The 16,759-nt window shown below is 54.1% G+C and overlaps 1 protein-coding gene across 12 annotated transcripts in view; it reads right to left on the bottom strand.

Moving 5' to 3' along the window:
- Positions 1 to 3,378: 3,378 nt before the first annotated feature.
- GRK4 (G protein-coupled receptor kinase 4) overlaps positions 3,379 to 16,759 on the bottom strand; it is a 38,291-nt gene continuing 24,910 nt past the window's right edge. For 8 of the 12 annotated variants that reach the window (XM_081157789.1, XM_081157783.1, XM_081157792.1 and 5 more), the window contains 6 exons: positions 11,776 to 11,865; positions 10,510 to 10,718; positions 7,574 to 7,711; positions 5,699 to 5,836; positions 5,182 to 5,322; positions 3,379 to 3,764 (listed from right to left, as the gene is read on the bottom strand). In XM_081157789.1, coding sequence (XP_081013915.1) covers positions 3,750 to 3,764; positions 5,182 to 5,322; positions 5,699 to 5,836; positions 7,574 to 7,711; positions 10,510 to 10,718; positions 11,776 to 11,865 — 731 coding nt within the window. In that variant the 3' untranslated portion in view covers positions 3,379 to 3,749. Of the gene's footprint in view, positions 3,765 to 5,181; positions 5,323 to 5,698; positions 5,837 to 7,569; positions 7,712 to 10,509; positions 10,719 to 11,775; positions 11,866 to 16,759 lie in introns of all 12 variants that reach the window. The other 4 variants (XR_014000237.1, XM_081157787.1, XM_081157790.1 and 1 more) reach the window with 4 other exon arrangements.

The following is a 16,759-nucleotide window of genomic DNA, read 5'->3' as shown; positions in this document are numbered from 1 at the left end:
GGCTCCTGGGGGGCAGGCGCCCGCGGCCGGAGGCTGCAGCCGGAGAGGGGGCGGCCCGGGGTGGGCACGGAGCCGGGCGGCGCGGCGCGGCGCGAGCAGCCCGCAGGAGCCCATCCAACCCCAGGGCGTTCCCTCCGACGGGGGGCGGGGGGGGTCCCGCGGGGCGGGCGGCACGAGGGGGCGGGGCGCAGGGCCTCACCGACTCCCGGGAGCACGTGGGGAAGCGGGGCACCCGCCGGGAGCGGGCCAGCCCCGGAGAGAAGCGCCCTGGAGGAGGCGGCGCCCAGGGCCCGCAGGCGCGCAGCCCCACCCCGGGCCGCAAGCCGAGCTCTGCCCGCTCGGCCCCGCTCGTTCCAGGTGGCCGGTGGGAAGCTTCGTCCCCAAGGGCAGGGCAGCAGCCCCTTCAGGGGAAGGGCCACCGGCGCCAGCCTTAAGGCCCCAGGTCCCGATGTCAGTAACAGGCGCCAGGCCGCGTGCCAGCCCCCAGGGCCCAGTGGCGCCCCCAGGTGCCCACGCCGCGTGGCGCCCTTCCTTCGGGTGTGGGCTGCGCCCTGTGGCCCGCGCGCCCCTGAAGCCGCTGCGGGCCGGAGGGGCGGCGGGCCAGCCGAGTCCCGGGGAGCTGAGGCCGCCGGGCGGGGCTCCCGGGCGCGGGCAGCGTGGGAGGACCGGTGGGCTGTGCCCGGTTCCGATGCACAGCGCCTGCGGGGTCCCCCGTGACTGCTGCACGGCCGTGGGTACCGGGGGTAGTTTGCCAGGGCTCCCCAACAGGAAGGTCTCCCCACAGCCCTGGGGCTGCAAGTCCCGGTGGGGGCGGGCGCCTCCCGAGGCCTGTCCGCGGGGTGCAGAGGCCGCCCCGCCGTGTCCTCCCGGGGGTTCCTGTCCTCCTCTCCTCTTCTTCTAAGGGCACCAGGCCTCTAGGATTAGGACCCACCCACAGGACCTCATTTTCACCCCTTTAAAGTCCCCATCTCCAAAGACAGCCACATTCTGAGGGGGTGGAGGTGAGCACTCAGCATGAACTCTCAGGGGACACGTTTCTCAGCGTCAGTAACAGGGCCTCCGTGTTTATCTGGGCGCTTTTCCACTTGGTAAACACGACATTGCCCATCCATCCCTTTTAGCGCCACAGCCCTGTGACTAAATAAGCGCTGGCCGATGAGATGTAAGCAGCATGTTCTAGAGTCTTTTTTATTATTATTAAAGGTATATTTTAAATAAAGCCAATAGTTAATTTACTTATAGCAGCTTTAAAAGTAAGATACAAAATAGAGAGTTCCAGTTTGGAAGCGTTGTAGCTATTCACTCAATGTCCCGCTGGTGCCTGAGCAAAACAGGCGTGCCCGCTCACACACACGCTCACACACGCACACGCTCACACACACACTCACACACGCACATGCTCACTCACACGCTCACACAATCACACACACGCTTACACACACACATGCTCACTCACGCTCACACAATCACACACGCTCACACCCACGCACACGCTCACACACATGCTCGCGCACACGCTCACACACACACACGCTCATGCACACGCTCACACACATGCACACACACACGCTCACACACATGCACACACACACACACTCACACATGCTCATGCACACGCTCACACACATGCTCACACACACACACCTTGGAGAGACTCCTCTGCCAAGCACAGCACCGGGAATGACCAGTGCTCAGGACCAGGCGGTGCTGAGAACACAGTACCTACCAGACCACACAAACGACTTCACACGGTCTCACAGCCAGGGGAGACGCCATCACAAAACGTCAAGAAAAACAGACTAGAACAGGACAGTTAGCCACGTCGATGTCAGCTGTGCTGGGGCGCCAAGGACCGACCTCTGACCAGGGCGAGATCTTGGGGAGGCACAATTGAAACGAGTGCTTCGGTGCAACAGAACTTGAAATACGGGGCGCTGGTTGTCACGGGAGCAGTTGTTTTGGGTCAAGAGGGTGAACAGCATGTCCTGGGACGACGGAGCCAGGAGCGGGCGATGCCACGCCAGCCGGCCTGCCCATCCCATGAAAGTCTAGGGGAAATGGATTCTACTTTGTTTAAGCCACTGTTGCTTTGGATTATTATGTTGAAATGCTCCTGAACCAAATTCTAATCAGTCCAGAGAGGCGATGGGTCACTGAGACCTTATGTCACAACAGATCATGGCTGCTTCAGCCACGGCAGAGTTATCTGCCCAGAACTTACTGTAATCTGGACAAGGAATTTTATAAGGAAGCCTTACAGAAAGGGAATGCCAAGAAGGCAGGTTTTTAAGTTCAGAGAAAAGCTTGGCATAGTCCAAAAACAGCAAAGATTCACTAACACAGCTGGGTGGGCAACGTGGCACGGTGTCTCCAACGACGGGCACAGCCCGAGCCGCAAAGCCACTCCCAGTGACATCCTAGGAGAGCAATCGTGTGTGCGCGAGGACGGTCACTGCCTACAGCAACACCTAGGACAGACAGAAGGAAACGGCACGCACGCCGGACAGGAGGTGGGCTAAAGGCATCGCGACAGACCCGCTGGACAGCAAACCACGCTGGTTCTTGGAGGAGCGCTCGTGACACGGGGAAAGGCTACAGCGCGTTCGCGGGTTTCACGACTGTGTGCAGCACGATCCTGCCTTTTTTAAAACAAACACCACACACCCGGCCAGTGTGGCTCAGTGGGCTGAGCACTGGACCGAGCTCCGGGAGGTGGTGGGTTCGACCCACAGGCACCTGCCTGGGCTGTGGGCTCCAACCCCGTGGGAGGCCCCCGATGGAGCTTCTTTCACACGGATGCTTTCCTCTTTCCTCGCCCTTCTTCTCTCAAAATCAATAAAAACCTATTTTTAAATTTAAAAAACTGCGCACACAGGTTTATAACAGTGACTCTCTGTGGGCCGGGCAATTAGATGATTTATATCTTAACCTGTGTGCTTTTCTGGAGTTATCAAATCTTCAGCAATGAATGTGTATAATACTCGGGGAGAAACATAAGAGGTTTTGGTGGGGAGCTAAAAAGGAACGCCTAGCAACACACTTGTGACCGATCCTGCCCAGGAGGAAAGGCAGAAACGTAGACATTTAAAGCAGCTTGACACACACCCCCACACCCCCGACAAATGGGGTGCACTCCAGCTGGGCGCCTGGCATCTGCCCTGAATGCAAGACCAGATGGGAGTCTGTGCGGTGAGGCCTGGCCAAAGAAAGAAGGAAACGTTTCGTGAAGCAGAGCCGGGGACACACACACACACACACACACACACAAATAACGGGGCCAGCAGCCCCTGAGGGCACTTTGGTGGTGCCCACCCGACCCGAGGGCATTATTGCTGAGCTCGTTGATTCTACAAAAATACACACACACACACACACTGCAAAAGACAAGACACAGTCATTGTTTTGAGCAGTCGACATTTAAATGGACTCCCGCGGAAGCGCGAGCCCCACCACAGGGTGTCCACGCCTGGGGTTTCGGGATGTCACAGCAGTCCTCGCGCGACCTTTTTTCAATCCAGCTTTAGGTGACCCAGTGGGCGAGTGAGAATCAGAGCACGTGATGTAGAAAAGACAACTCAGCTATTAATGTAGACAAACTTGCAGACTCGCGGCACGTTTTAAGATGCGTCAAGCCTGTTTATTGCAAGTCACAGAGGACGAACACTGAGGCAGCTCCGGGCCTGGGGCTGGCTCTGCCCCTGCGCAGGGAGCAGCACGGCCGAGGCGGCTCCTCCTCGCCAGCTCCGGGGTTAACTAACGCAGCCCTGCAACACATGGCACACCGGTCAGTATTTCCTGAGGCGAGCTGGCTTACCTCTCGGGAAGTGGGCAGACTTCGGGGTGCTAACTGTACGGCAGCACATGCTCACGTTTCCTTTACTTCGTGGCACAGAGTGTACTCAATGCGCACACAGAACCCGCCTCGGGCGGCTCTCCCTTGCACTCCCTGTGGCACGAGCGCTGCCATCTGCCCACCCAGGCCAAGCTCCAGGGGAACCAGGAGGAGCGGCTTCACCCTGCACAGCACACCCACTGGCTGCGGTTTCCCGTGGGGCGCAGTGAGGAGGTTTCCACACAGGACTGACCGCACCGGGGGTAGCCCGTGCCTAACCCAGTTCTCAGAGGGAGCACGGTCGTGGTCAACGCACTCTGAGATTTTTCTACCTATGGCCTGTGTTTCATACGGAGTGTTAGTGGCAGCCTCTGAGTGAAGCCCAAGAATGGATGGGGTACAGAGCAGAATCATCCACTAGTCCAGGAGAGAACTTCACTTGGGAAAAAATGCTAAATTTGATGCTCCTATAGAAGGTCTCTCCAAACCACTCTTCCATTTTAGGAAGAGAGGCAGCGTTCCCTGTGAAAGTGGGCGAGCGGCAATCCGAGCACGTCATGTTGAGATTAAACGGCATGGGTGGCGTGGTGGTTGGTTCTGAGAGACACTGATTTCTGAGCCCAGCGACCAGGCTCTGCGCTGGCCGAGGAGTGTGAGTCCCCGCGCCGCCTTCCCTTGGGGTCAGAGCAGGGTCTTCACCCCAGCAGCACTCAGCATGTGAGGAGTTTCTGGCTGCACACAAATAGCACCATATAGCCAGCTCTTAAACTACGTGAAACGTCTTATGGAAGAGGCGTCAAGAAGGGAAACGCAGCCTGGCCAGCGTGGCTCAGCGGTTGAGCGTCAACCTAGGACCCAGGAGGCCCCGGTTCAATTCCGGCTCGGGGCACATGCCCAGGTTGCGGGCTCGATCCCCAGTGGGGGGCGCAGGAGGTGGCCCATCAATGACTCTCATCACTGATGCTTCTATGTCTCTCCCTCTCCTGTCCTCTCTCTGAAATCAATGAAAATATTTAAAAAAGAAAACGGAAAAGCAAGTTCTAACTTGGTGAAATATTTTCTTAACACATCGCATTAAAAAGCCCCAAACTGCCCTGGCTAGTTTGGATCAGTGGTCAGAATGTCGGCCCAAGGACTAAAGGGTCCCAGGTTTGATTCCGGCCAAGGGCGCGTGCATCGGATGCAGGTTCAACCCCGGCCCCAGTCGGGGCGCGTGCAGGAGGCAGTCAATCGATGTCTCTCTCTCCCCCTCCCACTCTTTCTGAAAAGCAATGGGAAAAAGTATCCTTGGTGAGAATTAAACAACAACAAAAAGCCCAAACCACAGTGATGAAAGGTTTCGCCCTCACCCCTCTCCTGAGGAGCCTCCGGAATAAGCTTCGCCTTTTCTTGGCTTTGGGAACCGGCTGGCAGCTTCTGTTTTCTAGATACATTGCCATTTTCTTGTCTTCAATTTCGTTGATGTCCTTGAAACATCCCGACTCAATCATCTGTATCCACAGAAAGGCAGGACCAAGGTCGGCAGCCAGCCCTCGGGCACCACTCCAGCCCCACCTCCATTCCTGCTTGCCCTGCCCCCTGACCTCTTCGTGGGCAGATAGGGTGGCCTCCCCTTCCCGATGACGCCAGCCAACCCCTGCTTAGGAAGCAGGACTCAGGGCCCAGAGCCCCCATCCAACCCAAATGGCCACCTTCTGACCACCACCGGGAAGGCACCGGGGCAGCCGCCGTAAATAGTTTTACCTCTCAGCACACTACCACACACAGGTGTGTGTGTGTAAAACAGCCAAGAATATGTGGTAACACGTGCATACACGTCCCTGTCATTTTCTTTGTCCCCGACTAGCGTGCTGACGGGGACAGTACCTCATTCTGCCAGGGGATGGGGACACAACCCGTAACAAACTGGCTGTAGAAGATGTGGTCTGTGGGTTCCAGGTAGACACCTCTCACCGTAGAGAACTGATCGATGTCCGGGAGGTCCTTACAGTAAATCGCACGTGGCTGTGCATGGAGAACAGGAGGCGCCGGCCGTGAGGCCACTGGGCCACTAGGTGTCCTTAACCACTAAGGACACAAATGCACATGGGGTGGAGGCCTGAACACCTCCAGGCCTGGTCCTGGCCGAGCCCCTCATTTGAAGCACTTCCAACCCCCTCTCCCAGGACACAGTCAGTGTCACCGGCCTGTGGACACTGTCCAGCCAGCTTTCTCACCCACGCACCTCTTGAGACCCCATGCGTCCCTTTTCTGCAGTGGACAATGGGTTACAGACAGGCAAGGGTGAAGAGGCGCCGGGTGCTCTTGTGGGGACACGGAGGAGGGTGGAGGCCCTTGGCCCTGGATCTGCACCCCTGCCTCTGACCTCAGCTGCCTTCGTGTCGAGAGTCCGCCTAGTCTAAGTGAACGAAGGCAGGCCCCCATCCCTGCTCCATGGTCCCCGCCAGAGCTCATCTAAGGTCCGGAGGAAGGCTGATTGGCAGACCCTCCTCTGGCGCAGGTGCCAGACTGCCGTCCTCAGGTGCCGGGGGTCAGGAAGCAGAGGGCATGTCAGTGAGAGAGGAAGAGAGCACAGCAGCTGCGGTGGCTGACCCAGCTAACGCCAGGGGTGCCCTGCAGCTCTGAGAATGCACACCCTGTGAGTGTGATGACCACACAGGAAAGTCATGTTCCTAATGCCACCGGTGGGAACTTATCTGAAAGCAGCTGTCACCACAAGGTGGAGACTGGGCCCTGGCCCAAGGCCCAGAACCCGTGCTGCCCCCACTCAAACAAAAGTGCTGACACGTTACCATAAGACACTGCTGTCACCACGCGTCCTCTGGTTAAATTCAGGACAACCCCCAGAACTGCCCATAGCCTCTGCCCTGCACCTCTCAGCACCGAGCGACTGTGATCCTTCCTTCCTCAGAGAAGACTGTTGGTCGGCCTCAGTGGCCCACTCAAGTCCCTGCCTGATGTTCTGCTCTTTCTGTAACTGTTTCACTGCAGAGCTGCACAGGCTGGAGCCAGCTCCGCCTCAGTGGAGACCTGGCTGCATGGCTCTCCCTGTGCCAACACTACAGTGTGTCAATATGCAACGTGGAACCAAGACAAGGGCAGGAGCTACTCGTGTAAGATATATGGATATGACCTAAGTCCCAAACTGCACAACTCCACGTCTGAGCTAGACACTTCGCTTTCACCACACCTGTAGGACTGCCTCCCATCCACGCTGCCAGAGGACGCCTGCAGCAGACTGAAGACAGAGTCCAGACTCATTCAATCTGTATATGCCTGTGTTCCCACCCGGCAATGACATGTGCCCAGTGCCGGGCCAAGCACCCATTTGGGCACACCAACATGCTCAGGTGATGGCTCCAGGGCCTTCCATGTGGAGCCAGGACCTCTGAGACCCCGGTGGGGAAGCGTGTGCCAGCAATGACATCAGAAAGGGACACTGCCGAGGAGGTCATGCAGTGAGTGCTGCTGAGGTTTCTGAGGAGGGCAGTGACAAGACTCAGCTTCACCAGCAACGAGGGCCCACATGGGCCACCAGGCCAGCAGCCCGAAGCCTGAGCACTGCTGGGAAGGCCTGTGAGGACAAGCCTGGGGCCGTGTGGGGGCAGGGCAGGAGGAGGAACCAGATCCAGGGGACTGAGCAAAAGCCGCACCCACTGGCTGCGCCAAGTGGCCTGGAGCCACTGGTGTGAGGCCTGCCTGTTTTGGGACCCGCATTACTCCCTTGGCCACGGTACCTACGTCAGGGCAGAATGGTGGCTCTACCATGTGTACTTCCAGCCGCTGGAAGTTAATGTCCTTGAACACAGGGTGCTGTCTCACGCCAGCGGCTCCATCACCTGTACAGCCCAGGCGATCCGTGGGATTCTTGGTAAGTAACTGTAAGAAGCAGAAATGGAGTCAAAAAGAAACTCAGAAAATCTCCATAACAATCACCAAAAATCAGGGTGGCAAAGAGCACCTCCATCTAAACAGAGTCCCTGAAATTTCAAAGTATTGCCCAAACTTCAGTAACTCAGATTTTACTAATTTAGAATATGTGACGCTTCAAAAAGGAGTTGAAACTAAAGTTTTCCTTTGAGCTATCAGTAAATAGTTTGCTAAATAAATCCTTAGGTTAAAAAAAAACTTAACCATGAAAAATTAGGGGTATTTTTAAAAAGGAATAGAAACCGTTGAGCACTTCAGAGATACCACTTTAATGCTACGTTACGTTTATACTTAGAAACCACTTATACTTAATCTATTCATTAAGCACAGTGGTAGGATTTCAGCGAGGCAAAAAGTTTAGCAAACCTAGTTCTAGAAATTACATATTGTTAAAATTAATAGAGAATAACTCTTTTAAAGATATTCCTTACTCATAAATTTATAATTGTCACAAATCCAGAAAGACCTTCCTCACAGTTATAATCAATCAAAAAGGTTAGGCTGCGCTCAAAGCAACACGGGACCTGGAGCTCAAACACACAGCCGGGACCGGGGCTGGGGAGCTGCAGCGGGGCCACAGCCCCCAGCTGCCGGACTGCACGCAGGTTTGCTGGGACACAGCGGGCCCAGCGTTCAGCTGTGTCTGCTGCTCCTGCACTGGAGGCAGGCTCAATGGTCGTGACAGAGACCAGAGAAGCCTAAGTAACACTGACCATCTGGCACCTCCCAGAAGTTTGCTGCCCCCTGGCTAAACTCACAGCCAGCACCCACCTGAATATAAGTCGGAGTCCCAGGCAAAGGCCAGAGCACATTCTGGCTCCAGCTTACCTGCCTCTTGCTAAGTTGTTTTCATGTTTGTTTTAGGTCTGCCACGAGCCTGTGAGCTCCTTGGGGACAGGCTCTAGTTCTAATTCATATTTTTACATCCCTGCAGCCCTACTGGAATGGAGCAAGCACTCAGTGAATATTTGTCAGCTGACCATAAGCAGCAGCTTGGCTAGAATGTTATTAAATATGGAGGAGCTGACTCAACACTGTCAGCCCCAAGCAGAATGAGCTGGAAGGAAGGCCCTGATCCCGTCACTCAGTGACAGGCCACCTACACGCACCACTCGTACATGGAAACAAAAGGAAGGGGAAACCGGCATTAATTTACTGTCCAGCCACTATCAACTCCCAGGAGTTACTGATACCCCAGTGTCAGGCATGCAACACGCCTCGCCCCCAGTAACCAGGCTCTCCCCCTGGGTCACACCCCGACTCTTCACGGCCAGCAAGCCCTCCTCTGCTGCATTTCAAGCAGCCTCCTCGCTGTTCCCCAGTCTTTCTAACTGTCAAGGAGAAACCAAGACTCCAGCAGGCGGTAGCTCCTGGGACTGGAGCATGAGACACGATGGGGACTTCCGACCTCCCCCTTTACTTAAACCCACGTGGGCCTCTGCCGCTGCCAGGATCAGCCTCCCCTCCCCTCCCTTCACCTCCTCTCCTCCTCAGCTCACACCTCCCACAGCTCCCCCTGCTGGGCGGCTGGTGACCTCAGAAACCAGAAGCCACAGAGTAACGTTCACAGGCTCCCACTGCACTCACTGCCCAGGCCACACCATCCCCGTGCCTGCGCCACTCTCCCACGCTCCACCTTTCCGCCCATGCTCACCGGGAGCAGCCAGGGCAGTGTCCCAGCCCTTCTCCCCTCCATGCAGAACTTGGACTTCCCCACATCAAACCCTGCAGGCACCACTTCCCTATCCAGCAGGCATCTGGCGCTTCTCATCCAGCTCTGCCAGCACCCTGGTCTGAGCCGACACACCCACTGGAACCCTGCAAAGCCCTGGCTGGCCTCTCTGTCCATCCTCGCCGTCTCTTCGCAGCACATCACTCCCCTCAGAACCCTGCGAGGGCTTCCTGAGGCTAGTGGATGCCTCTCCCATCCCCCCACTGTCTGAGTCTGAACACACCTTCCGGCCCGTTCCCACCCCTTCAGTAAGATGAGCCCCAGGGGGCGGGGCTCTTGTCTGTTTTACTCACTGCTGAAGCCCCAGTGCCTAGGAAAGTCCCACAGATGCCATAAATCCTCACTAATGAAAACATGTCTCAGAACATCTAAGTACTGGCTTCAGTAAGTGACCAAGAGCACTCCTTTCAGCCCCTTAGTGTCTGGGCAGCCATGGACACTGAGTGAATGAAAGGGGCACCCATCCAGCCCGAGAGCACATGGGGGCAAAGCTGACTGCGCCTCGGGGGGCTCGTCTCCTGCTGTAACACGCAGCCCAGCAGGGCCCTGACATGCTGGAAAGAGGCAGGCGCACAGCAGCTGGAGTCAGGGTGTTGCCAGGATGAGTCCCTGGCAGCCAGCTACAGGGAAAGGAAACACGAGCGAGGAAAACCTCACTGCTTCAAAGTAGGTGAAGGTTCTGCTTTATGTTCAGTTTCATATGAAACTGGTCAGCGACACGAGGCTCAGCTGTATTGAGAAGAGCAGAATGCCTTTGGCTTGCTCTCCCCTCGGCAGCATCTTTGAGACGCAATCAATGAACTCGACTCCACTCTGCTCTGCTTCATCAGAAACCCAATTACGTCATTTTCCCAGATGACCTCGGGAACGTTTCCTACTGCCTGTCTGGCGGCCTCTACAGAGCCCAAGGGCCTTGCTGCCACCAAACAGGGACAGAGGCTGCTGGAGGTCCCACCGCCAGTGAGAAGGGCAGAGTGAGAAGCTCAACTCCCCACCTGTCTGGAGCCCGACCCACCATCCTGCAGATGGACTTGGCGTCCTCCGAGAACTTCTTGGAATACTCCTCAGGGTCCTCCTTCACGCGCCGCTCCACCTCCTCCCGTTTGACTTTCTCTTTGAATTTTCTGAATGGAGAATGTCCCTGAATCATTTCATATATCACACAGCCAAGTCCCCACCAGTCAGGACTAAAGGTATAGTTCTCATTATTGATAACTTCAGGAGCTACATAACAAATACAGGAAATTTAAATCAAATTTTAGTTTTAAATTTTCTTGTAATTAATTCAAAATAACACACTATAAATTTAACATTTGTCACAACATGGATGAACCTAGAAACACGTTAAGCGAAAGAACCAGGAATAAAAGGCTGACTAGTGTATGACTGTATTTCCATGAAACAGGCAAACTCGCCAAGTGCACAGGGACAGAAAGTGGATCCGTGGTTGCAGGGCTGGGATGGGAGGTGACCATCAGGGAGCAACTGTCGATGGGCACGGGGCTTCTTTCTGAGGTGACAAAACTGTTCTGAAATTAGGTGGTGGTGGTAGATGCACAAGGCTGTGACTCTACCAAGGTCCTCTGAGCTGTACACTCGGATTAATGGGCTCCATGGTACATGAATTACATTTCAATACAGCTGTCACTAGAAACTGTACACTATTCACAGGGCATGAGATGAATCCCCACAGAGTAACTGCTGGAAGGGTGCTCCCGCTAAACACACAGAGCCATGGCCACAGGAGCCCTGGGCAATGGCCATCGATTGCCAGCATCGTCAGGCCCCCAGCAGCAGGTGACGGCGGAAGCAGTGGGCTGTGGGGAGTTACCACGGGGCTCTGCAGAGGCCTTCAGGGTCCCTCCTTCATGTCAAAAGCCACCCTGACCTCAGGCTGGCGCCCCAACCACAGTTCTGAGGTTACTCCTCTGGAGCTGACCCAAGGCTGGGCCCCTGTTCACCCAGCTTTAGAATAACCAGAGGACAGTTTCACAGGGTCTGTGAGGCCAGCATGCACTGAGGGTGGCAGCAGCAGAGTGAGACAGGCTGCCGGGTCCCGACCCTGCCTTCACGGAGCCCGAGACATCTCTGGGCCTCAGTCCCACCTAGGAGAGGAGCGGATGGGAGGACTCCTCCACGCTCCCATGCGGTCGGCACAACTTCAAACACCACCTGTGCCTCAGATGAAACTGACTCTAGGTGTGCTGAATGTCTCTGTGTCCTGAGGACTTGGGCACCTAGACAGAAAGTGCAAGGCTCGCTGAAGGGGTCTTCTACGTACCCATGTAGCCGACTGTTCCAACTCTTCCTTGAACCATCTGCCCTTTCGGAATCTCCATGGCTAAACCAAGATCTGAAATCCGGATGTGTCCTACATGTGTTCAAACACATTACACAGATCATAGGGGGGTCATGCTGACACTTAAACAACAGTGTGACACAGGGATACCATCTAAAACATGGAGGGAGACTACAGCAATCTACACTTGGAAACACTGAAACCTAAGGCTACACTGACCTTTCCCACATTTGCTATAAAATATTACCCAGTGCCTTCAGTCCCACTAATGGCAGGAAATAAGACATGCCTGGCTACTGATCAGGGAGCCCTTGAACCACAGACAGCCAGTGGATAAGCCTCCAAGGCACTGAAATAGTTTCAACCAGTCTACATAGTGCTTGAGACAGGAACGTGGACCTTGGACCTAGGCCGCACTGCACCACAAATCCTGCCATGCCCAGGGTGCGCCGGACCCGGGAGACAGCAGGGAGGGAGGGTGACAGTGGGCTCGAGCCACGGCTGGGGTGTGAGCCCCAGCGCTGCCGCACATTAGCGCCTCGGTTTCCTCCTCCTGCAGAGAAGGGTTCCCTCAACAGTGCAGTTTTATGTGTTGTATGTTTAAGTAGAGCAAACAGACGTTGTAAAATTTTTAGTTCCCATCTCATTTTCCTTTTAGAAAGTGATTTTTTAAAACTGAGAAGTGAACAGTAAACCTACTGACAAACTGACAAAAACTGGAAGTCTGAGAACATGGTTTGTAGGCCGTGTGTGGGGAAGCAGCACACTCACCCCTGCTGGTGCGGATACAAACCAGCACAACAGCCCTGGCCAGTGTGGCTCAGCTGGTTGAGCGCCCATCCCATGCACCAAGGGGTCGCTGGTTCGATTCCCAGTCAGGGCACATGCCTGAGTTGTGGGCTCCATTCCCAGTACGGGGCGTGCAGGAGGCAGCTGATTGATGCTTCTCTCTCTCCCCCTATCCCTTCCTCTCTCTCTAAATTCAATAAAAACAGCTCTGGCCAGACTGGCTCAGTGGTTAAAGCATCAGCCCACAGACCAAACGGTCCCGGGTTTGATTCCTGGTCAAGGGCATGTACCTCGTTTGCAGGGTCAATCCCCAGCCACATCTGGGAAACATGTGGGAGACAATCAATCGATGTTTCTCTCTGTCTTTTCCCCTATTTCCTCCCCTCCACTCTCTCTCAAAAAATCAATGGAAAAAACACCCTCGGGTGACAATTAAAAAAATAATAAAATAAAATCAATAAAAACATATTTTACAAACAAACAAAATACCAGCACAATACCCTCCACAGGGATCTGGCAGAACTGCACGTAATCTAGACTTTGGCCTAACAGCCCACTTCTAGTAACGTGCCCCAGGGATGCACGAGGAAAACAAGTGTGTCGCGTGCCCCAGGCTGCGCGCTGCACAGAGCTAGACGGCAGGGACGGGACTGCCCACCCCCTCCCGCCAGCTGAGGGGTCTGGGAGATCTCCTCTGAGTGCTGGAGCATGATCTCTGCTATATTCTAAAAAAGCAAAGTGAAGAAAAACGTTGTAAGTATGTTCATCTCATTAGAAACTAGTATTTTCAGCATTAGGAGAGCAACACAAAATGAAGAAGTAAAGAAAGAACTGGGAATATCAATATGAACCCATGATGAGTATTTTCTTTAAAAAAAAAAAAAGTGCCCAGCCGGGCGTGGCTCAGTGGCTCAGCGGTTGAGCATCGACCTAGGATCCAGGCGATCAGGGTTCGATTCCCAGTCAGGGCACATGCCCGGGTTGTGGGCTGCAGCCGATCAATGACTCTCTCAACATTGATGTTTCTATCTCTCTCTCTCCCTCTCCTTTCCTCTCTCTGAGATCAATAAAGATATATTTTAAAAAAAGAAAAACACACATTTTCTCTGCCCACTGAGAAGGCCTAGGAAGAACGACCCACACAGAGGCGGCGGCACCTTGATGCCCACACAGCCTCACGATGCCGACCACGCAGAAGACAGCCCTGGAGAGAGGTGGACCCAGGCCGCAGTCAGCACACGCGCACGGGAATCCTGGACGTTACCATGGCAGAGAACAGGGAAGGTGCTAAAGTCTCCCGGACACTCGCTGGCTGGGGGACGATCTGATCAAAAAGAATGACTCCAATGACTGAAACGTATCAAAGTGTCAAAACCCATCAGCTCATGATGACGGCAAACAGGAAAACGCACATCTCTGTCGTCTTGGAGAATGACAGAGAACTGCCGCCGTGCGGCGTAGCAGCCGGGTGTGTCACCCGATTTTCCTGAACAAACAGGTAAACAAATGTTGATGAAGCAAAGTTCTTTTTCACAGATGAATCCCAACAAGTAAGTACAGAAGGAATGACAGAATTAGAATGTCGTCACTGGACAGTCCCAGTGAAATGACGTCTTGACACTGACCATCAAGCCATTAAGGGAAAGGCTGGCGGGAACTGAACAATGGACGGAGCAGGCCGACAACACCGAAACCACTGATCCGTCTGAGCACCTTAAAAAGAGAGACACTCACCACCACCACCTGCCTGCTGATGCTATACAGCAGGAAGTACACACGACGTCCGCTTACCCGCAATCAAACCCGGACCTACTCCAGCCTGCAGGCCTAACTACTGGCATACATGAAACGCAAGAGGGGCAGGGAACACTTTATATCCAGCCAAATCCACAGCATGGAAATTCTACTGCACAAATGTCTGTGCATAGCCTGCCAGGGCCACTGTAACACAGTGCCCCAGACTGGGGTCTTAAACAGCTGAACTTTACTTCCTCACAGTCCGGGGGGCGGGAAGTCCAAGATTGAGGTGTTGGAAGGGTTGGCCTCTCTCCTTGGCATGTAGACTACAGCCCTCTCCCTGCGCCCTGGGTCCTCACATCACCTTCCCTCTGTGTGTGTCTGTGTCCCACCTCATCTCTTCTTATAGGACATAGTCAGACTGGACCAGGGCCCACCCTAATGACCACATTTTACCTTAATTTTAAAGACCCCATCTCCAAATACAAGTCACATTCTGAGGTGCTGTGGGCCAGGGCTTCACCACAGGAATTTTGGAGGGATACAATTCTGCCCATAATACTTGGTTTCACAAACAAATAACAAAGAGAAGCAGGGAGGAGGAGCCTATGGAAGTTTAAAAAGGCTCAACAAGGTATCAACCAAATGTCATGTGGGGATTACTGAATATTCAATACACATCTCAACACTTAGGATGCAACTGAGATTTGAAGCCTGGGATACTAGGTGATGTTAAGGAATCGTTAAATACTTTTGGATACAATAGCAGTGTTGCGTTTATGTTAAGAATGTCTGGAACTTCGACTTCCAACCAAGAAGGAGCAACTGATACAAAACTTGCCCTGCCACCATAGGTAATTTAAAGTACGGCCCAAAACACTGTTGGACACTGGGTCCAGGCAGCTGAGAACCGTGATTCCTGAGACAAGAGGAGAAAGTGGGTGGGCCCCTGGCCTTTGTGGCATCCTCCGTAGGAGTGGCGCCAGACCATGGCACAGGAAGGGGAACAGGAGCAGGGCGGGTGGCCCTGTTAGTTAAGAAGACAGACGAGAACTTGGGAAAGATGGCTCAGCTCAGACCTGGGGTGAAGTTCTAGAGGAGGGGCTATGCGGAGAAGGGTCTACAAATATCCCCATGGAGTTTCCTTCTACTTACAAAACGAATATATAAATGACCTTTGAATATGTAATATGAATACCATTCATTCGATGGTAACGCTGAGAGAAATTAACGGAGCCCAAATATACAGAACTATACGCTATGTTCATAAACTAAATGATTCGGTATTAAGATGTCAATCTTCCACAAGTTTTCTATAGATTCAACACAGTTCCAATCAAAATCCCAGCATTTTGTGTTTGGGTTTTGTTTGTTTACTGAGATTGAATGATATACAAAAAGTATATAAAAAGGTATCCAAGCCGTGGAAAGAGGTCCTCTGTGCTGCTCACACTCTCAGGAGTTTCTATGGCTCTTCCTTTATGTTTCTTTTTTTTACCAGAGGATAAATTTTTACTGATTTTAGAGAGAGGAAGGGAGAGAGAGAGAGAGAGAGAGAGAAGCATTGACCGGCTGCCTCCCATACCCACCCGGACCAGGGAATGTGCCTGGACAATGCTCCAACCAGCCGAGCCACATGGCCAGGGCTCCTTTGTGCCTCTTCGTGGGCAGAGAAGCAAATGCAATCGCAATCACTATCCCGCTCCCCCATTTTTTACACAAAAGGTAGCGCACTACACAGGGCTCTGAGCCTTACTTTTTCAACTAACAACAGATATTGGAGCTCGCTCCCCAAGTGCACACAGAGCACAGCTTCCCTTTTAAAGCCATTTTAATCCTCACTCGTCCAAAGCACAACACAAAGAACAAGCCATAGGGGTTGGGGTTGGGGTGAGAAGAGGGAAAACAAGAATGAACCACAGGAAGGGAAGCTATGGACAGGACCTTGGCAAGACACTGCCAAAGCCTGGACCCGTCACCTTAGTGAGAAGGCATTACCTTCCCCACAGGGTGGCTGCCTTAGGCAAACAGGGCTGCAGGGGCGGCACTCCGGTGTGTGGGAGGGGGGTGTGGGAGGGAGCCTGTGCATTGGAAGTGCCGCACATTCGCCTTCGACCCCCCTCTCCTCTGTCAGAGTCCTGCTGGCCCTGCCTCATGCCCCCCACTAGACTGTAAGACTTCTCAGACAGCCAAAAATCACCCCGACAAAGTCCCCTCCCAAAGGACTAATGTGGGTACTTGATACACCAGCTAGAGGCCTGGCAACAGCTTGCATTCCCTGGTGCGTTGTCACCCGGAGAGCCCAGCCGAGTGGGCCCCACGCTGTGGACCAAGAGCCAGCCCACGGGGGCCATTCCTGCCCACTCTCACAGGTTCCCCACTGCTGGTGTGAGAGAGCCCATGTGGCATCTGCGCTGCTGCCCCGTGACACACGCTCTAC

This window comes from Miniopterus schreibersii (genome assembly GCF_964146895.1).
Source record: "Miniopterus schreibersii genome assembly, chromosome: 1".
In the NCBI taxonomy this organism is placed as follows: Eukaryota; Metazoa; Chordata; class Mammalia; order Chiroptera; family Miniopteridae; genus Miniopterus; species Miniopterus schreibersii.
This window is presented reverse-complemented; position numbering and strand designations above follow the sequence as displayed.